The following is a 26,721-nucleotide window of genomic DNA, read 5'->3' on the forward strand; positions in this document are numbered from 1 at the left end:
ACGGTGGCAGAGCCACGGTGCAGTGTGCTTACTCCTCCTTATCTGGAACCAGCCCAATTAGCACTTCTAATGTAAGAGAGAGGAATGAAATATTTTGACTTTCTCCTCACATTATCACAAATTTTAACTGTCAAACTAGAACATTTTTCCTGTTTTTTAAGAGAAACACTAAATAGTATGATACTGCCATTACTGCAATAAGGCATTATTTACTAAAAGAGGAACAAGAGGAGTGCAATAACTATGACAAGGGATTTGGGTTTCTGTTCCATTTTTAGCAGGCAGAAAGGATAGGATCGCTTACTGTTCTTGGGCAATTAATTTCACATTTCACTCATTCTGAATTAGCTGTAGAATACTTTCAAGACTATTCCCATCATATTGCTGTTAATGTTACATTTTTCTAAGGGTAATAAAAGATACCAACTATCAAATGCTGCCAACACTGCCTCTAATCAATGACAAAGCTGTGACTAAGGGATTCCACATTTTTAAAGACAAAGTTGGCAGGCGAGGAACCCCGAAAGGGAGAAGCCCACCCTTCCCAGCAGAGAGCACGTGTGCTAACAGCAGCATTTACTGGATCTGTGCTCCAGAGTGCGGGCCTGTACAAGAGAAGAGCAAAGTGAAACGACGTGAGCCTGTAACCGTCCCTGGAATCCCAGTTACTGCAGTGACTCCATGTGGATCGCCCTCGAGGCAGCAGCAAATACATCACAAAACCATTCGCTAAAAAGTAATCCGTGAAAGTGTGACTACAGGGTCCAGAAATACTTCCAGGTTAAAGAACAAATCAGAGTATACAGCACTGCAATTTTCAGAATATACTATGATTTGGTGTTTTATTACTTATATGGTCTTTAAGAGAGCCAATACTTTTACTACAACTGGTTCTCTCAATTTTATTTTGTGCAGACACAAGTAAACGCAAGTGTTAGATTTGAGGATTTCAGTTTCCCCTTGCATAAGAACACCCTCCATGCTGGCAATCTTATTTTATTTCCCAAGTGACAAAAATGGCATTTAATAAAAGACACAGCTCAGGAGAAAAGGCACACATTACCTGTAAATAATCATTCAATTAAAATTATGAGAAAACTTAACAGCTGCCTACTTAAACCTTTTCCCCTGAAAAATAATAATCATAACAATAATAGCAATAATTGCTACGATTTATGGAGCTTCACTACGTTACAGGCACCATGCTAAGGGCTTAAAATGGATTACGCATTTAGTCCTCATAAAGCCCTACAAGTACTTCTGTTCGCCCAATTTCCAGAGAAGACAAGGAGGTTCTGAGAAGCGTCTTGTCTGAGACCAGTGAGTCAGGAAGCAGTGGAGCCAAGATGGCAAGCCAGGCAGTGTGCTTTGGAACCTGTGCTCCTAACCGCTCTGCTATAGGCTACAAGGACTCAAAGAACCCAAACACCAGTCTCTCCCTTCCTAGTTTTCTTTATATAGTAGTGTTAAAAGTGTAAATGAGAAAGGATAAGGCCAAAAAACCTCCCAGTGATCCCACTAATTCTGTGGGAAAAAACTCAAACCCAAAAAGCCCTACACTATTTGATGTTTCTTTCCTTAATCAAGAAAACAACCTTGCCATCAAGGCACAGCTCAGAGAAAGGCATGAAATAAAAAGTACCAAGAAATGAAAAACAAAATTTACTTACAGTATCATTACGCTCACTTTGGACTAAACGAATACAGTATATCCCAGTCAAGATATAATGTATAATTCAAGAAGAATTATATCAATAATTCTTGAGAAGTTAAAAAATTCAAGACAAACAATATATACACATGTAATATTTTATTTACTGACCTCTCTGAAACATGCCGCAATTCATATGGCTAGTGGAACCTTTCATGGCAAACCATTGTGCAACCCAACAAATTCCTAACAAAAAACACTTTAATGTAGGAATCAACATGTGAACATTACATTTAGGTGGTAAAATCAGGTTATGAATATAAGATAAATATCAAATAACATCATACTTCTGGTTTAATGGAAAACATAAAAGCTGTGACGGTCAGTAATGCTTAACACCTTGGTTAAGTAAAGAGAGGAATGAGCAGGTGTGTCATAGAGGTATGCAGATTTAACAGCTCAAATAATCCTTAGCCCTTCCGAGAAACTAGAGATGGGAACTATGTGGCAAATATTTCTGTAATATGGTGGTTTCGGTCCATCAGTGATCATTCTGTTCATGCATTTAAAGTAACTGCAGTTGGTTTTGAGCACTGAAAACTAGATTCAAAGTAAGTCTTTGTTCAACAACCTAATGATGCTATAAATCACTTATATTCAAAAATATAGTTTAGATTTGCAAAGTTTAAGGTAAAGCATCCCTATTTTCATTATTACTTTTAGATACAACTGAGACTATGCCACCATCCAGTCAGATACACTGCTGTGCAGTTCATGCCAGGTACCACATTTCATATTTGTTGGTCATCAAGAGCACAAATTTTATGCTCCAAAAGAAACATATCAATTCAGCAAAATGGTTCCATTTAATGTTCCTTTAAAGACAGATTAAATTTAGGGAAGAACAGGCTTTTTTTGACATCTCATTTTCAAAGTACTGATACAAATTTACCAGAGAAATAATTATATATTTTGCCCAACATCAAATATCTGCAAAAAGTTTCCAAGATAGATGCAATTCTTGCTCAATTTCCAAAAATAAATAAAGGCTTTCTAATGGAAAGCATTTACATTCCTAGCTCTCTAAACATTCAAAAACAAGGTACAAAAAAGGATCTCTTGGCTTCTGAATAGCCTACTTTGTTACATAAGTATTTTCTGTCCCAACACTTTTTCAAATTCAAAAGATATTTACTTCCTAAGAACATGACAATCTTCATTTCAAACCATTCAGTCCGTTTCCATGGCAACACTGCGGGATTCCTTGGCTACCATAAGTCGCATTAGTTGACTGTGGAATTTCTCAATCTTCTTTACATCTTGAGCTTGGTCTGTTCTATACACCAAACACTGTCAGAAATTTTAAAAGTACACATTAACTATGTAAAGATTGTTGACAATGCAGCAAATGTATGATCAGTAAAAATTTGATCTCTGCTACCATCGTTCTGCTCTATTCTCTCTGGAGGTCATACTGAGAAAACTACACTCAAGTTTCTAAGTCCCCAGCAACTACGTTCCTTATGTATGGTATTTCATAGTATTTTAAATGCCCCTGCTGTGGACAAAAACTCAACGAACTCTATCAGAAGTTTCTCAAAAATGACCAGTTAAATCCTGCTGTGACCTAATGAGAAGAACTCAAGGCCTGGAATTAGGTAATTTCTGTCTGGGATCTGGTCATAATTAATTGAGTTATATTGGGAAAACCATGGAAATCTTAGGATCCCTTTCTCTATTTGTGAAACTGTGTGTCGACGGTGGGGGTGGGGGTGGGGGGTGGAGGATAATTTAAAAAGAAAATCTAGAATCCCTTGCTTACAAGGGATTTAGGTGGATTCTGGTCACCATCTAAATTAAACCAGATAAATCTGTCCAACTTTGATTTTCTGAAGGTTATTTATAATTTTTACCAAACCAAATTCTTCCCTACTACAAGTTAAATTCTTCATTAGATAGAACCTTAAGATCTGCCTATGGTTGGTCATAAAACCATTTGTTCCAGATTCTTCAAAAATATCACATTTAAGCTGGCAGCTTTTTTCCTCATTTTGTAATATAAGTCCATTTTTCTTTAACCCATCTTAAAGGTTCATATGAGTTTTAAACAACAGGAACTAATGATCATGAATAATATTCACCAACTTAAGTAATTTGGAGTTTGACCTTATCATGCCCAACTGATCTGAATTCATTCAGCCTTTAAATCACCTCTTAAAGAAATTTTTTATCCACACATTGTACACATTTGTGTAACAATCTTGTAATGAGGCCACAATAATCTCCATCGTTTCAATTTTAGTATATGTGCTGTGGGAGAAGGTACATACCTTCTCACTACAGTATGACAGAAAAAGATTTTAGGTCCATAGAAGACAATATTACAAATCAGTCACAGCATTAGAAAAAATGATGCATAGGTGGGATTATAAAAAAGTCAAAGCCATATGCTGATAATAATAAATGAAGTCTAAGACTGAGTTTGCTGAAGGAATTATTAGCTATTAAAATGAATCAGTGAGGGAAGAATACAAACTCTTCTTTAAACAAGTCATCAGAAAACAGATTTTTACTGTTGGAGTTGATTTGTTCATCTCCTATTTAGGAGGATGGGTTTGATTGCATCTTTGGTCCCTTTTAGATATGGACTAATTCTCAGCAATCTTAAGAAAGAGAACAAAAAGCACTTTTCATATTTAGATCCCCTCATAGGAATCATCAATGATAAATGAAGTCCTTTCCAATACTGTCTATCATGGATCCTTAACCATGCTTAATCAATTCCAGGGGCAAAAAGTCATCATTTGGAGAGAAAGCCTTTTGTATTAAAATCAATTCTCCATTTTTTCCTACTTTTAAAACAGGACATACCAGATTTTCTTCAGCAAATACACTCATCCATTCCGTGATGATCACGATTACAATTTTTCTCAGTGTGAATGCTCAAGATTCAAGTGTACATTCACTGCATCTACTAAGCGGCGAGCTCTAATACTTTCACCCTCGTGTTTCGCTTACAACACAACCCAACTAAGGAAGCACGCTGTCAGTATGGCACTTCACGGATGAGGAGAGTGAGGCCCAGAAGTCCACACTTTTAGCCTGGACTTTTCCAAGGCCAAAACACTAGTAAAAGGCTAAGCTAGGACTCAACTCTCTTGACTCTAGGACTAGCCTACCACAGCTCAATTTAGTCTTCCTTTTTCACATTTTCAGTTACTTCACCAAATTCATCGGTTCTTAGAGGACACAGTAATCTTTGCATGAAATCTAACTTCATGCAACCGCACGATGAATCCTTGAACACAAATATAATACATGACCAAAGACAAAAAGTGATTTTTGAACTATGAAACTTTTAAAAGAATTAACCTATTAAAAAATGTTTACTAAGTACCTGCTGGGTAAGACACCACATTAGTCCTGGAAATACAGGTAAGAGTATCACTGACCTACTCTATCGTCTTGAAGCTCACAATCTATAAAGAAGCCTAATGTGATACAGCACAAAAAGAGCCAAAAAGAAAAGCAAGAGCCGCAGTGGTGCCCGTGAGCTGCATGTTGAAAGATAAGCAGCGGTCACGCCACGCGGGGGCGGGGCGGGGTTCACTACTGCGGAGATGGGAACAGAACGTGCCGAGGCGGAGGCCTCAGGCAGCACGGCGGATCAAAAGCGCTCTTCAGCAACACAGAAGAGACCGAGATCAGAGGGCACGTGAGCGTGCAAGCTCACATTATGAGTGACGAGGAGCCCCTAGGGGTTTGGAAGCAGGGTGGTAACAATCAAATTTGCATTTCTAGAAATCAGTCCAGCAGCAGGACAGGACGACTGAAGGGTGAACTGGAAGCAGGGACACAGTTGGGGGGCTATTCCAATAGTCCAGGCAAGTGATAACGAGATCCTAAATCTAAGAGAGTAACAGTGAAGACAGAGAGTTCACGACAGGAAATGAGACGAGGGAGCTTCACTCAATAACCCCCAAACGATGGGGAAAGTGCATGGAACGTATCAGAGAATCAAAAGCCAAGGTTTTCAAACGAAGGTACAGTGGACACGAGAGAGAGGAAAGGATGGGGCCAAACACAATCCACGGGTAGACGACAGTACAATGGCAGCTGGGAAACAGGAGGAGCCGGTTTGAGAAGAGAGGATGAGTTCCATTCTAGACAGGCTAATTTTGAGTAGTGAGGTAAAGATGCTCAACTTAGAGATGGTCAGGAAGTAAGAAGAAAATATGAGCCCAATGTACAAATTTGGAAATAGACATAGATACGGGCAGTACTGGACTTAATGAGTGAATGGATTGCTCTAGAAGAAGTGGTGTGAAAAGGCGACCGAGGAGAGAATCCTGGAGAAACCAACATTTGTAGGGGCACATCAATGAAATAATAAGCAAAGAAAAATGAAACAGAAACACAGAAAAAGAAAAGCAAGATAAAATGGAGCCACAGATGCCAAAGCAATAATTTCCACAAGAGTGGTTTCCTGTATCAAAAACAGCCCTGGTGGCATAGTGGTTAAGTTCACACACACACTCCACTTTGAAGGTCCAGGGTTTGCAGGTTTGGATCCCAAGTGTGGACCTACACACGGCTCATCAAGCCACGCTGTGGCAGTGTCCCACACACAAAATAGAGGAAGACCAGCACAGATGTTAGCTCAGCAACAATCTTCCTCAAGCAAAACAAATAAACAAACAAAAACAACAGCATGGAGGTGAAGTAAGATACGAACTGATGAGACTGTTGGTTCAAAATGAAGGGGCTGTGGATGAGCTCTCACAAAGAGCAGTTTCAGTGAAATACTGCATGTAGAGCCCAGACGACAGAAGGTGAAGAAGTGACTGGGATGTGAGGAAGCAACAAGAGTGAACAGACGGGGAGGGAGACATAACTAGAAAGCCTACAAGCTGTGCTCAAACACCATCACTCACTTTCCACACGCCTGTAAAGAAACCACTACCCCTTACATCCAGTTGTCGTCTCTACATTCCTCTTGCTTAAGGTCTGAATACAGCAATTTTTAAACCACACGAGACATACTGCGTAAAAGAAGCAACTTAAATTATTTCCCCAAGGGCCTATAAAAGTAGCTTCTAGAATGAGGTTCCTGACTTTGGAATGAAATGCAAAATAAGCATCCTAATGGGTGATCTGCATAAATTCTATGTAAATAACAAATCAAACAAGTGATTAACTCAAACAAATTTGAAAGTATGCAACAAATAAAAGTGTATACTTACAACTAAATCATCTGTTACTTTAATACACAAACTCCCATCAGAATGCCTATATTTGAGAACCACACGTGCCTGAAATAAAAATACATATTTAGAAACAGTGAAGTCAGGAGACATTTCTCATAAATAATTTAGTCCAGGTGGGCTAAAAAGGATTCTTTCAGAATTAACAGCCAAAACATCTAAAGGCACCTTTACTATAAACTTATCATTATTTAAATGAGGCAGAAACCAGCATTTTTGTTCATTCCTATTGCTACAATTTATTTTTTTAAAGACTTTTGAAAAAGTTGGCTATTTCACTTGTAGCCAGTCTGAAGAGATATAATGAAAATTCCCCAAACTTAATTTTAAGTGGTTTGGTGCTTCTCGACAGTAAGAATATACACGAAAGAGGATCAGAGCATCCCACCTCAAAACATGCCATTTTGGCAAAAGGACGGGTTTGAGCTGAAGGCAATTAGCTCTCTGCCTTTTCTGGCTAAAAGTAGGACACAAATTAACCTTTCTAAAGGTGGTATAAAATTCCCAATTACAAAGGTGTTCCCCTCTCCCTCACTGGCAAGAGGTAAGAGAAGTGCTCTTATCTGTGTAACAAATCTTAATAAACAACTCTCATTTATAGCACATTTCCTAGTCACCTTCCGACAACTTACCCACTCCCAGAAGCCCAAAACCCCCTTTCCTTTGTCCAGCCTCTTTTCCACACTTTATCACCCTTTGTTAAGATGGTATATAGACTCCAACTTCTAACAGCCTCCTCAAGTCACATTTCTTTATGAATTCGCAATCATATGTGCATAATGGCTTTTTTCCCCTCTTGCTAATCTGTCTTTTGTCAGTTTAATTTGCAGGGCCCCAGCCATTAAACCTAAGAGGGTACAGGAGAAAGTTTTTCCTCCCCTACAGTACCCACACTCCTAGCCACAGAGCAATGATAGGAAAAGAAGGGGGGAAATAGCCGAAATGGCTAGTTAAGTCCAAATCCATTCCTCAGGAAACAGTGCTGCAGTCGCAGTTCAGGCTCTCCACTCTCCATGGCTCTCAGGAGGTGAGTTCAGACTATGAAGCAAAACCACGTCTTTATCATGATGGCACAACATGATGCATTATTACATAAAAGCAGAATTCTGTCTTGAAAAGAAGTCTCCGTCACCAACTTTTCCAAATCTAGAATAACTCCTATACTGACTGCCATGCCACACAATACTTATTGTCGTTCAGTATTCTAGAGTTAGGTAGCCAAGAAAATGATTTAGATATTAGCATATTCCAGTAAAAGAAGACATCTCCCAATAGAGTATACAACTTTCAGGAACATTATTTTTATTTCCTAAAATGATGGATTCAAAACAGTGTATCGCAGGGGCTGGCCCAGTGGCATAGTGGTTGGGTTCAGCACGCTTCACTTCAGCGGCCCAGGTTCATGGGTTCACGTCCCGTGCCCGGACCTACACCACTCATCAGCCATGCTGTGGTGGGAATCCACATACAAAATAGAGGAAGACTGGCACAGATGTTAGCTCAGGGTGAGTCTTCCTCAGCAAAAAGAAGAAGAAGAAGAAGAAGAAGAAGAAGAAGAAGAGGAAAATAGCACATTGAAGCAGAGTCAGCTTTTTGCTAACTAATATAAACAAATCTTGTTGAGCTAGCTGTTTTAAAAAGGGCTAAGTATCTATAAGCCAAAACAGGAACATAATTTTAAAATGGTTACAATGTAGCATCAGAAGAAACAGGAACATAATTTTCAAATGGTCACAATGTAGCACCAGAAGCCTCAAGACAATTCTGAAAACTAAATACAAAGGGCTATCAGAGCTGTAACTGCCAGCTTCTCCCACTATGCTCGCTGCGCTCCTGGGATTGCAAAAAAAAGTCACACGAACCTATGAGATTTGTGTTGGTGAGGAAGGAAAGGGAACTCAGCAAGCACTTAAGTAGATAGAAATAATAACAACTAGGTTAATTATCTTGAGGCAACCTAACTCTGTTATTAAGCTATTAAATTCAGTTGTACATAGTTAAAAAAATTTAGTTCTCCAGAAACAAAAAGAAACCGAAACTTTAAAATGTACTAAGTTTGACAACTATGCAAAGTTTTAGCTCTCAGTTAAAAGAATACTGACTGGCTTCATTAGGAGAAACGAGAGTTAAAAAGTCTATGGTACCATAAGAGGGTCCATTTTGTAACTCAGGGGGCACCTAAGTCACCATGTCAGATGCCACAAAGAGAGAAAAAGAAATCAAGGCTCCCGCTCTCTTAGGAACTTTGAATTCCACAAACCAAAATAACCAAAACACAAGACAGCATGAATTAAGTCCTATAAAGGTATATACAGGTAAAATACTAAAAGAGAAAACGAGTAATTTACATTGGGGGAAGGGAAGTGTGAAAAGGCTTCAAGGAGGTGGCATTGGAAACACATTTTTTTCTGTGAAGGAAGAAGGTAGGAGAAAGGCTGAAGAAGCAGTCTGAAGGAAGAGATGGTGAATTCCGTAGCTTCGTGAGACTGGAGCTGAGAACAGTGGAAACGGTGGGAGACGGCCAGAAAGACTGGAGAGGCTCAGACTGCGGACCAGGAGCCTGGACTTCAGCCAGCAACCAGTGAAGAACCAGAAAACTGAGAGAAGTCAATTCTTATGTTTTAGAGTATAGTGGGGGAAGTAACGGAAGGATTAAAAAGGCAGACAGACCAACTAAGAGGTTAACAGACGGTTCAGCAGTAAAATCACCTTCAATTACAGCAAACGCAGACAGGGGATGGGCACAATCAACGGGTCAATGGACAGGGGAGAGAAAACCGAGAATTCTGTGAAACAGATTCCAAAGACTTCTGACAAAATTTCTCTTCTTTTTCAGTGCAGGCAGTATGGACTGGTAGGAACAGCACAGGCTTGGGTTTTACAGACCTGGGTTCAAATTTTAGCTTAATGTCTTAGATACCAGGCAATCATTTAACGTACCTAAGACTATTTATTCATCTACCTTAAGGGGTTGTCTTAATTGTTCGCATAAGTTATAAAAGTAAATATACATAAAATGTCTGTCATACAGAAGGCACTCAATAAAACTGTTAGGAAAGCTTCCTTTCCTCACTCATCCCCTCACCTCCCTATCAAAAAATCAGAGTCCAAAACCAGCAGAAGACTATCATGAGGAAGCAGAAGTTTTTAGGCCACTGGAATTTTCTAATTGGGTAAAGAGCTGAAAGGTTCTCCCTCTCCTGCCTGTTCTAGACATGCTTTTATTCATTACCATTTTATTTTCCTTTTCCCTACCATTACCACCACGCTCTTAAAATATGATTACTCTTGAAGTGAATGTATATATTCTTTACAACATTTTCAAATATTTTTAGTTTACACTGTGGGTACTTCTGGACAAAAATCCTGTATTGTTCTCCTGGTACATTGCTTGAAGGAAGAAAAAAATGGCCCTATGAACAAGGGAAGTCAACTAAATGGAGAAGCCAGACATCATGTCATCAACAAAGTACTCAATCTCAAAAACATCTAACTCATCTCATCATTTATTATTATGCAAATTTTACTGTAAAGAATGGAACTAAGAATGTTTTACAGCTTCTTGTTGCTTATCTAGATCTAAAAAGCTAGCAGCATTTTAAATTACCAAGGAGCTTCTGCAAACAATTTTTACACATGACAATAAGCAAAAATTCCAGAGGAAGAAAAATCAAGACCTGAATGCTAAATTCCCATCACTTGGACTTCTTTGCTTTTTAATAATGAGCTAGCCTCTGGCATCCACTGATAATTTCCGTGGAGGCCATGAATGAATCCCAGGGATCCACGGGCCCCCTAAAATTGCTTGCAAACATTTACATCTAATTGCATTTTTCTGAGAAAAGGGTGCAGGCATTCTCTTATTCTCAAAAGGGCTCTGACCTCCAAAAGATTAAGAACCACTATGCTAAGTGGTGCAGATGCCTCCACATTGGGGTCCTACAAGAACGTCTCGACGGTGGTAAAAAACCACCACCGTTTTATTTTACACTTTAAGATACCTTTACCCCGGTAGTACGGGTAAAGGGCACCAAGACGACTAAGGGACGGGAGGCCAAAGCTGCAGGGGGAGGAGCCCTGCCCTTAGAGACACGTAAACCAACCAAAACTGCTAGGGGAGTTCAGGGATTGGGGGCGGGGGACGGCAGACTGCTGAGCTGCTTAGCACGCAGAAATGAACCTGATTTGGCCCATTTCACAGCCTCCCCGCCGTTAATCAGGGACGAGACAGTAGAAACAATCAAACTCGGCGGGGTCCGTCTCTGCTCACTCCCAGCATCGCTCCCCCGCCCCCGCCAGGGTGCTGCAGAAGCTCCGGAGGCCGAGCGGACGGAAGGGAAGACATCCTGAACCGGAGCTGGGGACAGAGGCAGCGGCCTCGCCGGCGATTTACCTTCATGGGGTCGGCGAGGTAGAGCTTCTCGGCCGCGCGACTGAACTCCTCCCAGGTCTGGTACTGCGGCATGGTGGACCGGGCGGGACGGAGTGGGAGGCACGGCCAGGAACCGCAGGCGTCACGACCCTGCACCACTCTACCTACCTCCCACCGCCACCAACCGATACAGAGCCCCAGCCGCCCAAAGATGGTGGCGCCTCCTCGCACCAACGCCTCGTCCCATTGGACAGCCCGGAACGCCTTCGCCCAATGGGAAGGAGGGATGTTACCAGGAGGGGGCGGAGCCCCGAGCGTGGGGCTCTGGGAGCGGGCCCAGAGCAGTCGAGAGCAGGACGATAGATGGAGGTTGCCACAGCGCCACCTCTAGGACTGGAGGAGCAGGGGGCGTTGTGTCCCGCTGTCCTTCGGCCTGGACTGCAAGGGTAAAGCCCAGTCCCTTCAATAAAGATGAAGCAGCTCAGTGGTAAGTGCTGGAGATACAAGAATGGAGACAACAGGGCTTAGTCACACAACCTAGTGAAAGAGAGGGGAGACATAAATTCAAGACTGCAACCGAAGACATATCATAGACATTTATGTCGGGTCAGTGGAACACGAAGGAAGAACGATCACTTGTGGGTCGGGGGGATGCTAATAGTGATGGCACAAGCGGAAGCTCGAGAAACATGATGGATGTTCAACAGGTGGGCAAGGAGGGCAGGACATCTAGGCCATTTTTGATCTGTGGTGTATTTAATGTGGCGGGCGTCTGGGGAGTAGGGGAAGAGAAGCAGCAAGAGAAGAAGTCATAGCATCCCTGATGCCGGGATAAGAAATTTGAACTTTGTTCTCCAGGCAATGAGGTGACATAGAAGGGTATTTTTAATTAAGCTTATTGAGGTGTATTTTATGTACAATGAAACACACCAGCTTTAAATGTACAGGTTGATGCATTTTGACAAATGTATAAGTGTATATATACCCATGGGGTATACCCACTATGCCACAATCAAGATATAGAACATTTCTTAATCTCCAGAAAGTTCTCTCATGCTTTTTTATATTCAGTTCCCCCACCCCAACCCTGCCCTCAATCACTGACCTGCTTTCTGCTGCTATAGATGAGTTTTTCCTGTCCGTTGAAGGCCTTTAAGCAGATTTGCACGTTTTAGGGCTCTAGCTGTGCACCAAGACTGAATGAAGTGGTGCAAGCCTGGGGGCAGGGAGACCTCTTAAGACGCTGTGCAGTAATAGAGGAATAAGAGCCGTGGATCTGAATTAAGGCACTGGCTTAGGAATGGAGAGGGGATCCAGATGGAGATTTACTTGGCGAGTGACGTGGGGTGTGGAGGAGAGGAAAGGGTAGAATTTCTCCCAGACCAGTGGAGATAGTGGTGCCATTGACTGATACATGGGAAAAGGACGAAGAACAGCTTGGGGGGAGATTGGGGCAGACAATGAATTCAGTTCTGGACTTGATGAACTTGAAGTGTCTTTGGGACGTCCAGGTGGAGATGTTTGGTAGCTTAGCTGGGTATCTCCATCGCAAACTCCAGGAGTCATCAGCAGATAGGTCTTTGTTGAGGCTTCCCAGGGAAACAGCCTGGGAAATCCTGGGATCTGGGCTAGATAGGTGGCTAATAAATTGGGTCAAAAGAGAGAGGTTAAAGGGTCAGATATCAAGGAAATGTGGAGGTACTATAATAGGAAGGAGGAACTGAAGTTACGGGTAGATAAGATGTGGGGGTTTAACATTTCGGAGAAGCAATCGTTCCTGGTGAGGCTGAGTTGTCCATATTAGTATTAAAGTCAGTTATGAGTAAGAAAGGGGCTAGGATGAAGGAGAAGGCTATGAGCCAGGGGCCCAAATCCTTAGTTAATGAGAATGGGATTGGGGAGCCATAAAGAACAGAAGTGAGAGGCAGAGAGGGCGGAGTTGGGAAGAATGACCCTCTGGGAGGATGGGTTTTTGCCTGAAGGTGAAAACATTGGACAGTAAGACAATGCTATCTTTGCCTTCTGTCACAATGAGGAACCTAAGAGATTAAATCATTTCAATTCAGCAAAACATATATCGAGTGCCTACCGTGGGCAAGCACCATGAGCTGTGCCAGGCATTGGAGACCCAGCAGTGAACAAGACAGACCTCGTCCCTGCCTCATAGAGATCACAGCTTAGCAGGGAGGGTGACAGTAAAGAAGTGATTTCCATTGCAAGGGTTCCCATCACTCTGAGTTCTAGCATCCCAGAGCCTAGCCCAGCCCCAGCCCTTAAAGAGAGAAATCAAGATGAGGAAGAAGTTAGAGGAACTACCCTTGATCATTCAAATGTCCCCAGCTACAAGGTTATTCTTTCCAGCCGTGGAAACGTGGCTTCCCAAAGGCTGGCAGAGGGTACCCTTTATAAATTGCTCACACATGCACAGCATCCGAAAAAGAAAAATGCCTTTCATTCCCAGTCAAGAAAAGCAGGGCCTCTGCACCCTTTGTGGCTATCCTTTGGCTTCATTTTTAATATCTCATTTGAGCATTAAAACAACCCTGCCAGGGTGGTCCACAAGCCCTTATCACAATTCTGAAAGATCTGATAAACAAAAGTATCTTGGCAACTCCTTTGGTGGAAAACTTGACCTGACCTTTAGTAAAGTTGTTTGTAGTCTTCATTTGTCCCACTTGGTGTGTTTGATTACAGGGTGGAGCCCAGCCTCTGCGGGTGGTATTATGAAATATATGGCATGCACATCGTATTACCTTTTGGAATCCAACAAGCTGTGAGTTCCAAAACGCATGTGGCCCCAAGGATTTCAGATAAGGGATTATGGACCTGTGCCACTCTCGTTTATAGGTAATAAAGAAGCCAAGTCTGAGAAAGAAATTTTACTTAAGAGATCGGCACTGGACTTTGCTCTCCATTGTCCAGCAAGCGGCAAGCCAGCAGATGTTAATCACAACAGGAAGTGCTATGATTAATTTTGACCTTTAGAAAATGTACCTAGTGGCAATGGCGAAGCTGGACTGGTGGAGCAGAGCCTGGGTACAAGGTCAAAACCAAAAGCCTTTGTTCTTTTGCCTGGGTTGGTTGCCTCCTGTAACTGTTTTCCTGTCCTTGCCTCGCGTTCGATTACATTCCCACCAGCGTCTTCCACTCAATCCACCCCCCAGCTGAAGTTGCTTTCACAAGGTCACTAACTGCTCTCACAGGTCACTACTCACCTTCATATTGCCCAATCCAGCAGACTGCTCTCCATCCTTTCTCGACTAGATTATTCAGCTGCATTTGAGGCCACTGGCCATCCCTTTGTCCTTAAAACTCCACAGGCCCTTGGCTTTTTGACCCCATTCTTCCTCGCTCCTCCTTCTACCGCTCTGGCTTTTCCTGCTCTGACTCTGTCCTGGCCTGCTCTGCCCTCCCTGATCCTTCAGCTTGGGTCTTGAGGTCCAGCCTTTGGTTTCACCCTTTATAGTTCTCCCTGGGCCATACTCTAGACTTTCCTTTCCACCGCCATGCCGTGTGACTCCTGGATTTCTGCTTAGTCCAGACTTCTTCCCTGAGCTTCAGCTTCATATATCCAAATGCCTGCCAGGCCCTGGGCTAACCCCAGAATTCAATTTGGGGAGATGAAAACAATTTCTCAGCAAATTGAAGCAATTTATAAGCAATAAGTGCGATGTCTCCTTTTTTACTTATTTTACTGTTGGCATTGGCAAATTATTAGCCACTCATACTATATTTGACTGCCAGGAATTCAATAATTATGTGTTGCAGAACTTTTAAGGGCCAGTCATTGTAGTGGGCCAAGTGCTTATAAGCTAATGAGGTCAGGGGCAGAGATAATAAGGCAAATTCACAAATACCTATAATTGAAGACAGAAAACGTAATCTTTGCAGACAAAAAAAAATCCACAAGATTTGGAAGCACATGTGTTTACTCTCCCCTTCCTTTATCTTTCCTTAGTGGAAGAAGGTTTTGTTGTTGTTGTTGTTGTTGTTTTTAAGATAGAGAAATGACTAACTGTGTCTGGAGTCTTCTGCTTGAAGCTTTTTGTCCCTCTTTGTGTTCCTTAGTTGTCTGGTAAAAATGGTCAGCGCCGTAGCTATTCTAGACCAAGAACAGGTGTAAGTTCTTAAATGGATTCTCATGTTAATAATCATAATAATGGTCCACAGTGCTGCTGACGTGCCAGGAGCTGTGTGTCCTTACATTGATTTTCATGCATTAAGTATTGATGGAACCCACTATGTGCCAGGAGTCAAAGAAGCCGCTGTTCCTCTCCTACCTTCCCAGGTTTCGTGGATTCAATGCAAAGCAGTCAGGGTGAAACAAAGCTGGTGAGAGAAGCCAACCAAGAAACCGGTCTGCCCAGTAGTTGGGTCCAGAGTAGGGAGGGAAGGAGACTTGAGGGCATCCTGACATACATGCAGGTCTGGGGCAGCTTTGGCCTGGCGTCCAGTGGAGGGCAGTGGTGTGCAGATAGTCACATGGAGACGTGTCCCTGAGGGCCAACTCCAGCCTTTCCAGTCCCCCACGGAGCACACGCCCCTAGCTTAGCTGAGGAAGGTGTTGGTGCATTTGGTTACCTTTTGCTCAGTCTCAACACTTCCTTCCAGAGAAAGCCTGGCTCTTATTTGATTGGCAGGAACTTCCCATCCAAGTTAATTCATTAATTATTTATCGAGCACCTCTTCTGAGCTAGTCTCTCTACCAATGCGCTACAGTGCTACAGTGAAAACAAAGATGTGCACAGGCAGCATACACACTAACGAGAGCAGAGGACGGTGCAGGGGTAAGGCAAGTTTACAAAAGATCAAAACTGAAGGCAGAAATAAGCATTTATGGAGCACCTACCACAACAGGGCACAGCACACTGGGGATGGGAGCAGGTCTAAGCATGCTGTGTCCTCCCAGATGTTTGGGGGGCGGGGGACAGGAGCTCAGGAGGTAAAGACAATACAATATTAGGTGGGACTGTATGAAGTGCCCAGAACAGTTCTTCCCGGTGTGTCCGTGGGAACAGCCCTGAGCTGACCCCCTGGGACCCACGCTGGGCACTCCCGGATCCTGTGATCAGAAGCCCTGGAGCTGCCTAGAGACAATAAGGATGACCTTGAGGCTAGGGGATGGGGAGGTGGGGAGGGAGGGGCAAAGGCAGAGATAGAAGTCACCCTAAGAAACAGAGCCCCTCCCAGACCCACACTGAAGGGGGCTGGGAGATCAAAGCCCATTAGCACCCTCATGCCACCCCCACGACAAAGACACCCCCAGGAGCATCTCAGAGCGGGAGGCTGTCTCTCCCTGTCCTGGTTGCACCCCACCTCAAGAATGCTGACATTGCCATACTTTGGGCAGGTAATGACCCCTTTAAGTTGAAACAGATTTAAGCAGAATAAACACACCTCAAAAAACAAGAGAGGAAAAAAGCCTTGTTTTTTTCCAAGGGTGTTGAGAGAGAACAGGCTCTGATTGAGCCTTGGAGATGGGACATGCCACCCTCAATGCTGCCTCCTGGGGGAAGCTGGGTCAGGCCAGGTCAGACGCTGCCCAACCCGGCAGCTCCTTGTTCTACTCTAAGAGAGACCAGAGGCCAAAGGCGCGGGCACCCATTCCAAGGCTCCAAGCTTGTCAGTTTCATCTGAAACTGATTAAAATGAAATGCAAACCCAAGTAGCTGGGAAGAGAAGGTCAGAATTTTAGCCCCTCCTGCTCCCCTCCCTCCTCCTGAGCACGCTGCTCTCTGGCCTGGGTCCCATCACTGCTTAGATTTCCCCTTCACCCAGGCAGCCCCACGCTGCCCATAAACCCCAGAGAATGGCCCCTTTGTAGATGAGACAAACCAAAATAGCACTATCTTCTGTTCTCTGCCTTAGGGAGATTCACTTAAAACCCCAAAGTCCCAGATGTGGACGACAATGGAAGTTGTTGTTGCAAATTAGTGATCCTGGAACAGATGAGAGGCAGGTAGTCGGAAAACAGCCAGTGTGGTGGGAGAGAGAACAATTACACAGTCACTCCATTAACCCAATTAGCAATCCCTGGCAGGAATTCTGGTAATCACCAAAGCAGCGCTGTGGGGAAGGTGGGAAAAGGGGACACCCCATGGGTCGGGGAGACCAAGGGGCTGGGGGCTGGCGACAGGGGATCGATGCTGGGACTAAAAGGCTGAGACTAAGTCAGTTATTTCTAGGCTAATAAGTGTTATTTTTATCATTTTCTAAATGTTCTGGATTTTTTTTAACCATGCCCCAGAGCATTGGATGAACGGCGTTTGCGTTAATTAATAAATCAGATGACATCTCCGCTCAGCTGCAGGCTCTGCTGTGGAAACTCTCCCGGTGGCCTGGGAAATGGTGACTGTGGATTCCTGATTGATTACAGCTGTCGTGTCCTCTGTTTTTCAGTCCAACAAGTCAATCAGCACATCCTGAGCGTCTACCTGGCACTCACCTGGTTTTGTGAGGGGAGGGGGAGCGGACATAGCACGAAGAAGGCAATGTCTGCATGCACGACTAACTATAATAAGCGGTGTTTACGATCAAGCCACAAAATTCTGCTGAGCAGAGAAGGGATAGGTTAATTGGGGGCAGCAATCAGGAAAAGCCACACGGAGGAGCTGGATCTTGAAGATAAAGGTCAGAGTATGACAGACAGCATGGTCGGGCTTTCGGATACTACGTGAGGGCGTGAGCAAAGACACAGACAAGCATTTAGGGAGCAGATGCAGCCCTTTCCCTGGGGAGATTGGAGTACCTGGAATATGGTGATCTTAGTGGCAGAGAGGCCTAGAATGACTGGCTGGGACAGAGGGCATTGGAGTGGGTGGTGATGACTAGAAACATGGTGAGGAAGGTCTTGACTTTATTCCTTCTAGAGGCCACAGGGTGAGGGGACTGGCCTCGGAGCTTCGTGTGGCCACCGGGGCTGCAGGAACCAGGACACTGATAACCACAGCCTTCATGGCAGTAAGTGAAGGGAGAAAGGGAGACCTACCAAGCTGAAACAGCTGAACGCACTGGGTGAATGTGGCAGGACAGGTGGGGAAAGAATGACTGATGAGGTGCCTGCCCTGTCTCCTTCCCCAGTCAGCTCTGGGAGCCGTGGTCCCCCAGCTCTACCAGCCTCTTGCTCCATTGTCACTCTCTCCATGCGTCATTGTGCTCTCACCCAGTTTCTCTCCTTTGCTCTTGTCCCCTTCTCACCTTCTCCAGCCTTCCAGGCACTGTGAAAGGGAAAAATAGTAAAACATGCAAAGCTTTTGTTTTCAGGACAAAGATAAGGTGTTCTGTGTCTCAGCTGGGCGTGTCTGGTTGCTCAAGCTCCTGCTAAGCTTTGCGACCTGTTCTGGTCTGTCTTCAGGATATGGGGCCGGGAGGGCAGGCCCTGACCCTTGTAACCAAATACCTCAGACAGGACCATGCTGACAGTCCTGCTCAGTAAATATTTGCTGATGACCAGCATGACGACGCTTGGAGAAACTAACCCCCACCAAACTGTTCAGGAAAACATTCTTCTTTCATCACTGACCAATGGAATTTCTGTATCCCAGAGATGTTGTCTCAGGCATGTGAGTTGAGGTCTGTGGAACTGTCATATGATAGGGGTGAGGGCTGGGAAACATCCATCTTGGCTCCAGGGCCTCCTTTCTTCTGGGTGTGGGTCACCAGCACCCTCATAGGGGCGACCTTCCTTTTTCCATTCCAGTTTGAAAGCAGCAGTCTCCTGGAAGGCCCTCCCTCCCTCTGCGCAGGCTGGGATCGTGTTTGTGCGTGAACTGATGGGTATTCTATACCCCCTCTGTGCCCAACCCCACAATACCCGCCTGTTCTCTAAGCACCAGCCCAAAGCCACTCCAGCTTCTCAGGTTTCATAACTGCCCGGCGGACACACCTGGTCCTTCTTCCCCTGGGGCTGCAAGGTTGGAGGCAGAGGAGATGGCCGCCTGGTTTCCCCCACTCCTGGCTCACTCGAGTCCAGGCCCCTGAGGCTACTGGGGATCTGGAAGCTGACTCACTATTGTGCAAGTCCAGAGAGAGCCTCGGCAGCTCGGGACCTCCTTCAGGAGGGAGCGGCCTCTTGTCCTAGGCAGGAAGAGAGCAATAGGTCTGAGGCTCACCCGTAGACAGGGGTAGGACAACGACTTTGGGAGTGCAGGAATTGCGGGTGCCCAGAGAGCTTCCCAGTGTCCCCTTGAGAGCCCCCAGCCCATCTCGCAGCTCCACTCCTCTGGGAGGCCCTGGCTCCTCTCTAAGCAAGCCCAGACAGATGTGGCCGCGGAGCTCACCCTGACCTTGGAGCTCCCTCTACAAGCAGAGACAGGCCTTCAAAGGCCTCCTCACTTCCTGGGATGGGGGTGGCAGTTAGGGCAAGTGGCTGTTGATTGCCATTGTGTCATTTTCTGGTGCAATTCCAGGTGGCCATCTGTCCAGATGTGGAGGCCAAGGGGGCTCATGGGAGAGAACCGCTTGGAAGCTGCCGACGTGGCGCTCCTGTGCCCTGTCTGGGTGTTGGGAAGCCTCACAGCTGCTGGGGCCAGCCGAGCCTCCCCCTCGCTGACTTGGGGCTTCTGTGTCAGGGTGTTGGTGAAGCGGCGTTTTGGCAAGAGCCTCGGCAGCTGCTGCCAGGAGGAGGCTGAAGGGAGATAATTAGACCTGGTAATTGGTTTGCTTTTTGCTTTTTTACAGGCAACAGTGACTACAGCTGAGAGAAGAAGATACAGAAGAAAGTTGCCCTCCAGGACGAAGGCTAAGCTCTCAATTCTAGGGGACAATTCTGGCCCCCGGCCAGCCCAGCACTTCTGTCACGTCTTGCCTGGCGCATCTGTCTGGCTGTGAAATGGTTTTCTGCACCTCATGCTGCCCCCAAGACAGCAGTGGAGGTTTGCCACACCCATCTCCATGCTCACCCACGTCCATGCTACCCTGGGGACCAGGCATTTTAAAACTCAGAAGCCAAGGCTAACCTTTAGATGGCGTTACCCAACTCTGGCTACCCCAAGAAGAGATTCTGTGGGGCCTCTTGCAAAGGACTTCATTAAACACTTTCATTTCTGGGCAGAGCTGACTCATCATTTACCCCCAGATAAGTACGCTCTCTGGGCCGTTTCCAGGCCCCCATCCCTCCCGTTGGCCATTTCTCCAGACCAGATGGCTCCTATTAGACCTCAATTTGCAACTTGCCACCCTTTGTGGGCGCATGTTCTGGCTCTGTCCCAACCTGAGCAGCTGATTCAGATGTTCTGGGAAGTCCTCACTGTTCGATTCCACCTCAGCACATCAGCTTCGAAGCTGCGGGTCAGATGTCCAGTTTTTGTGGGGAACCTGGGAGACTGAAGTCACACCTCAGGCCAGGTACCCGGGAGCTCTATCTCAGGTCCTCGGAGCTAGGACTGCCTTTGGGAGGGCTGGTTGCTCAAAGTCCATCAGAGGATGGAGTAGGTTGGAATCAATGATCTGTTTCGTGGCTGTTTAATATCTTGAGTAAAAGCAGAGGAAAAAATTCTTGACCAGTTTGAGCTCTGAGAGGTTTAAACAGCATGGCCTTCCTCTGGCTTCTCCCCCCTCCAGTTACCCGTGCCTTTATTCAGTAGATAGTTATTGAGCATACACTGTGTACTAGACATGGTGCTTAGGGCTCAGGAATGAGGATAAAAAGACAGTTCTTGCCTTCAAGGGCTTACTGACTAATGTCTGAGATAGGCAGGCACCGACAACAAAGTGAGAGCTGATGGGACACAGAAGTCAAGGGCCTGGGCTCGGATTCCTGCTCTGCCGCTTACAAGTCGTGTGACTGGGTGAATCATGTAACTGCTGCGTGCATCAGTTTCTTCGTCTGTAGAGTGAGAATAATGATCACCTTAGTGTTTTATGAGGATTAGATTAGTTAGCAGATTCACAGTGCTTTGAACTGTGCCAGGAATAGTGAGGATGGTACACATTTGAGATATTTTAGAAGCTGTAGTGTCCACAGGACTAGTTGGGTGAAGGACTTAAGAGGAAGGAAGGGGTCGTGTATAAACCCCAGGATTTTGTCCTCTGGACATGGCAGCCGGGAAAGCTATATTTGAGTGTAGGGTCCACTGCAATATATGTTTTGAATCTTGAGTGTTACGGCCTTGGTTTGTTCCTTTGTAAAGTGGAGATCATAATATCTTCCCTTTCAACCTAATGGGGAGAAAGGAAGAGAAACCAACACTGGAATCTACTATGAACCAGACACAGTTTTATTCTGACAATTGAGAGAAATAACATATTTAAAATGTGTTTATATTCAAAAAATACATTGCAAACGGTAAAGTACAACACACAGGGTAATTGTGATTTTTCTCTCTACTTTCTCCCACCCCCTGGCCAATAGCACGGAAAGCTGAGAGACGGTGGAGAAGGCTGACTTTCATCATAGCAGGTCTGACTTTAATAACAGCAGGTACTGCTGTGCTACTGTTTTGCCTCCACGTGACTCACCGTATCTCTCTGCTATTTAGTTCCTGATCACTAAAGCCTTGTGACCCCTTAGGAGGCTGGTGATTTTCTCACAAGGAGGACCTCAGAGCACCAAGAAGCATAGTGAGCTCCTTAGAGGGAACGTTTCACTGACGGTGTGATCTGATGGGTTGAGCATGAACATTCTGCAGCGCAGACCGGGTTCCTCCAGGCCTTGGAGGGGCTGAGCTTCCAGCTCCTGGGAGCCTGTCAGTGTCTCAGGGCTTCTGGGAGCAGGCCCTGCACAGAGCACGAGCCCGTCGATGGAGGTGAGTGAGGAGGGTTCGCATCCTTTGACTGAGGGGAGAGGCCAGACTCGGGGGTAGCAGTGCAGGGAGAGCGTCAGCCTTGCTGTTTGCTCACTATCAAGAGCTGCCTTCACATGTCCCAGAGAGACTTTTTGGCAAGGTTTCAGAGCTCGCCACCAAGATTGCAGGCCAGCCGGCCTGGCAACAGTGTGGGGGAGGAGGATGTCTGCAGCTGAGCGAGCTGCACTCGGCCTGTTTGGGAGCCTGGCCAACACTAACGGGATTGCCATCCGCTGCCCCGCTATCTGCCAGGAAGTTGTGAAATGAAATTTCAAGGACCCTACCGCAGAGAGCCAGAGAGAGCGTGGGATGACTTGGCTGGAGCAGGAATCCTTGGGGAGATCGGTTCACTTCCCTGGCACTCCATTAGTCTCTTTGCAGAACAGAAGCTCTGCCACCGAGGCCAGCACTGGGCAGCTGTGGGCTCCACGAGCCGGTCTGTTCTCTGCACTGCAGCCCACGGCCTTGGATGAGGGCAAGAGAGAGGGTGCCCTGGCTGGAGGGTGGCGCGGGGGTGCATTGATGTGAAAGAGTGCCAGGGCTGAACCCCAGGAACCAGTAAGTGAGTCCCTGGCTCCTTCTCTGCCTCTCCCAGGCTTCTGAAACCTAGACTGTAGGGTCAAGATAAAAACTGCCTAGGAACCTTTATCCAACCCTCTAGAGGGTGGAGAGAAACAAACCATGAGCTTGGCGTCCGCGTTCCTGGTTGGAGGCCCTGCCTGTTCACTTAATCAATCTGAGCCTCACTATAATCTGCTTATCTTGCAAGGTTCTTGTGAGGATCAATTGAAACAAGGCGTGGGAAAGTTCTTTGCAAACTGTAAAGTGCTTTAAAGGAAGGAGTTGCTCCAGGCACGGAATCAAAGGCCCAGAGGGTAAGAGGAGCTGAGTGGAGCCTTTTGGGCCCGACTCTCTGGCTACGCCAGGCTGGCTCTTCTCCTGAAGACACAGAGAGGGACCTTCCACATGGACCTTCTTCCTGGCTTCCTCTAATGCGAGCGTCCCCGCTCTCATTGGTGGTCTGGGGTCCTAGTGAGAGGGAGTTCTCCAAGGTCACAGAGCTGACTGGTTTCCTTGTTGGGACAGGTTTACCTGTGACCCCAGAGCCATTGGTCTTGGAGACAGCACGGAGGGTCCCCAGTCCAGGGACCACCGGGGACCCTGTTTTCAGCAGGATTTTTGTTTATAACATGACAGTGTCTTTACCTTTTATCTAGCAAGAGTGAGTAATCTATTTGGGATATTTAACAAAAACCAGACATTACCTCACTCGTGTCTTATCCGGAGCTGCTCCAGTCTTCCCATTAATTCCAGTGACTCGGGGTCTTTCACCATGTTAAGCAGTATAGGGAGAAATCCACAGACTCGTTTTCCCTGAGTAGAGGGATTCATAGAACACACAAATTTGAGAAGCCCTATCTTGTATTTGTCTTCAAGCCTTCTCTTTTCCCCAGTAAACATCTGTTTTCCTCATTCTGAGAACACGGCAGAGGAATTAACCCCAGCCCATCCCCCAAACCATCCTGACTCTAATCGAGTGTCTCTGGCTCCCCTCTTCCCTAAGGGACATGAGGAGTTTGCTGTGTGAACTCGCCCTGGCCTCCCAGGGAAGCAGCAGGCAGACCATCCTCTCTGAGGTTGATGGCTACTTTCTAACAGAAGAGTCAGAGAGATAGTGACTCAAGTGGGCACAGGCTTTGTCAGCAGCTGCCAGAGGTACAGACTGAAGCGAGCATCTCATGTCTTCCCCAGGTGGAGACAGGACTGTCCACTTCCTCAAGGACCTGTTGATGGGTCAGAAATGGAATCACCCTTGGGTGGTCCTCACAGAGGAAGGACAGCTATCGTGATCCAGGCCAGGCAATAGTACAGCTACGTTTTGCAGTAGAAAAATGGAGACCCAATTAAAAACTTCCATGTATCCAAAATCACCATACATTAGGTGATATGAAGGAATAATTGTTAATTTTGATAGGTGTTATCATGGCATGATGACTACATAAGAAAATGTCCATAGTTGTATAGATGCTTACTGAAGTATGCAGGAGTAGAATGACATAGAGTCTGAGATTTGCTTTAAAATCCATTATTAGAAATATAAGAAAGAAAAGACAGAGATAAAGCAAGTAAGACAAAACCTTGTTAATAGTTGAGTCTGGGCAATGGATAATGTGGTTTCGCTATACTGTTCTCAACTTTTGTGGTTGGTTGAATATTTTTATAATAAAAAAAATTAAAGACACTATGAATAGCGTCAAAAGACAAGCCATAGACTGGGAGAAGATATTTAGAACACGTGCAACTAACAAAGGATTCCTATCTAAAATAATATAAAGACCTCCTATAAATCACTTTACAAAAAATCAACTCCAGAGGAAAAAAAAGGGCATAGATTAGAACAAGCAATTCCATTCCCCGAAAGAGAAACTTGAATGGCCAATGTCTACACTCACTGGGGATCAGGAAAATGCAAATTAGAAAACAAGATACCAATTTATATCCGTAAGATTAGCAAAAATTGGAAAGTCTGGCGATATCAAGTACTGGTGGAGATGTAGAGTTTAAAATATATACTTAGAAAGCAATTTGACAATATCTGTTAGAAACATGTCTATCCTACCACCGGGATTCCACGTCTGAATATATACCCCTCAGAAACTCTTGGGCAAATGCACAACGTGTGCTTGGAACACATACCTGGATGTCCATTGCAGAGTTGTTTCTGATAGCTAAAACTGGAGAAATAATCCATGACATATTCCTATAGTGGCCTACTACATAGAAGTTAAAATGAATTTATTTCATATATATACATATGTAATTAAGAATGAATTTCCAAAACAATATAAATATTGAATGAAATAAATTGAAAAATAAAATTGCAAAAGGCTATGTATGTTATTATGCCACGTAGATAAACAATTTAACACACCTAATGTAGTACTTTTGACTCTTTCTATCTATGTCATAAGAATACAGAAATAATTAGGCCACAAAGCAATAGGAGAATAGTGCTTATCTCCAGGAAGGAGAGAAGGGAATGGGGATGACCTCAGCTGTACCTGTAATGTTTGTTTTTTCTTTAGGAAAAAATGTAAAAATAGAGTCTGAAGCAAATAGATCGAAAGAGTGACATTTGAATATCTGGGTGGTAGGTACAGGGTGTTTATTATATTGTCTCTGTATTACTCTGTGTATTTCAAATATTTTGTAATTTAAAAAACAGTTTCTTGAGTGGGGCCCTAAAGTTCCTCCTCTCGAAATCTCATCTTTTCCCAGGACTCCAGAATCCCTCGACTGAACCTTCCCCTCTATGGAAACGATTCCCAAATCTGACGCTCTATCCTTTCTCTCGGGCTTTGTTTCTGGGTCTCCACCCACTTATGGCTAATTCTTCTACCTCAACTTCATCCCTCAAGTCGGTGGTCTCTACTACTGCTGTCTCCAACAGCTCTTTCTTTTCATTTCCTGTTTCTGTCAGTAGTGCACTCAGTAAATGTTAGTTTTTATTTTCATTAGTCTTTTCAACTTTTACCTCTTCCCACTGAGTTCACCATACACAGAACTGCCAACTTATCTTCTTGGAATTCAGTTGGGGACTTTTTTTTCTGAAAAGCTGTTTTTCTTCCCCCTTGAAATGTTGTTTTACATCAATTTTTCCCAAGCTCAAAAACCTTATGGTGGCCCACTGCCAGCCTAAGAAGATCCAAAATCCGGAACAATTGGTGTACCACCTCGAAGTCTGCCGCCTACGTCTCTCTCCAGCTTTGTCACCCTCCGTGTGCTCGCACTAAAGAGGCGGCCCCGCCACCCGGTCATGCTGCGGGTTTTCATGTCTTCCTGCAAGTTCAGTTCTGAGATGCTGTTACCTTCAAGCTCAGGTCCAATGCCCTCCCCATAAAGTCTTCATCCAGCTCTACTTCCGGAACCAATCCCGCGGCACAGCCCACAGGTGTAGGCAACGCTCTTTTTGAACAAAACAGATCTAGAAGGCACCTCCCTTCTGCCTCCCCAGCTCCCTTTCCGTTAATACTGAGCTCAATTGTTTGGCAGACCCGGGAAGCAGAGGTGGGATGACTAGACACATTCATCCATATGGTTCCTCATCCATATAAACAGTGCATCTATCTTTCTCTCTTCCTTTCCTTTCTCCTGGTTTTTCTCCTATGACATCAGCTACAGAGCAGGCTGGCCTCACATCAGCCTTGCAGAGAGGGTCAGGTGCTGTCCTCCAACTTATGGCAAGAACCTGAGGAAAATAAGATTCCTCTAAGTGCAATATTGTATCAATTCCAAGATGCACATTTTTTTCTCATTTTGATATCTCTGAAATTAGGGTGCGTTGTACAATCAATGAAGTTTTTTCTTTCTTGGTGATACACAAAAATAAAAATGTGTTTTATATTGATGGTATCTATAACTGGCTGAAATGAGGAATATGGGAAGGTATTTGGAATGCATCTAAAATGCAAATAAACAGCTTTTACTATTTGATATGAATATTAACTATCAGTGTTAAAAATGAGATTTTGGAACACTCTCGTAGGCATACCTATCTTTGAGAAAATGTTTCCAGAACAGCATTCCGGCACATTCCCTCTCCAAAGCTGCACTGGGAACATGTCTTATCTATTCTGCCATATTTTGTAA

The 26,721-nt window shown here is 44.8% G+C and overlaps 1 protein-coding gene and 1 long non-coding RNA gene across 2 annotated transcripts; one reads left to right on the forward strand and one right to left on the reverse strand.

The window, feature by feature from the left end:
- Positions 1 to 1,795: 1,795 nt before the first annotated feature.
- Positions 1,796 to 11,578, reverse strand: SRP9 (signal recognition particle 9). Its single transcript, XM_003364548.5, has 3 exons — positions 11,309 to 11,578; positions 6,895 to 6,963; positions 1,796 to 3,001 (listed from the first exon to the last, which is right to left on the reverse strand). The coding sequence occupies exons 1-3, from the start codon at positions 11,378 to 11,380 to the stop codon at positions 2,882 to 2,884; spliced, it is 261 nt and encodes an 86-aa protein (XP_003364596.1). The 5' UTR covers positions 11,381 to 11,578; the 3' UTR covers positions 1,796 to 2,881.
- Positions 11,576 to 24,958, forward strand: LOC106782891 (uncharacterized). Its single transcript, XR_011434318.1, has 3 exons — positions 11,576 to 11,774; positions 19,967 to 20,632; positions 21,639 to 24,958. It is a non-coding gene; the product is annotated as an uncharacterized lncRNA (long non-coding RNA).
- Positions 24,959 to 26,721: the final 1,763 nt, after the last annotated feature.

The sequence above is a fragment of the Equus caballus genome, chromosome 30 (assembly GCF_041296265.1).
Source record: "Equus caballus isolate H_3958 breed thoroughbred chromosome 30, TB-T2T, whole genome shotgun sequence".
Lineage (NCBI taxonomy): Eukaryota > Metazoa > Chordata > Mammalia > Perissodactyla > Equidae > Equus > Equus caballus.

Coding starts and splice junctions, on each gene's coding strand:
- SRP9 (XM_003364548.5), bottom strand. CDS start 11,380: ATGCCGCAGTACCAGACCTGGGAGGAGTTCAGTCGCGCGGCCGAGAAG. Junction 6,964..11,308: donor ACCTCGCCGACCCCATGAAG/GTAAATCGCCGG, acceptor TTTTTATTTCAG/GCACGTGTGGTTCTCAAATA. Junction 3,002..6,894: donor AAGTAACAGATGATTTAGTT/GTAAGTATACAC, acceptor AATTTCTGACAG/TGTTTGGTGTATAGAACAGA.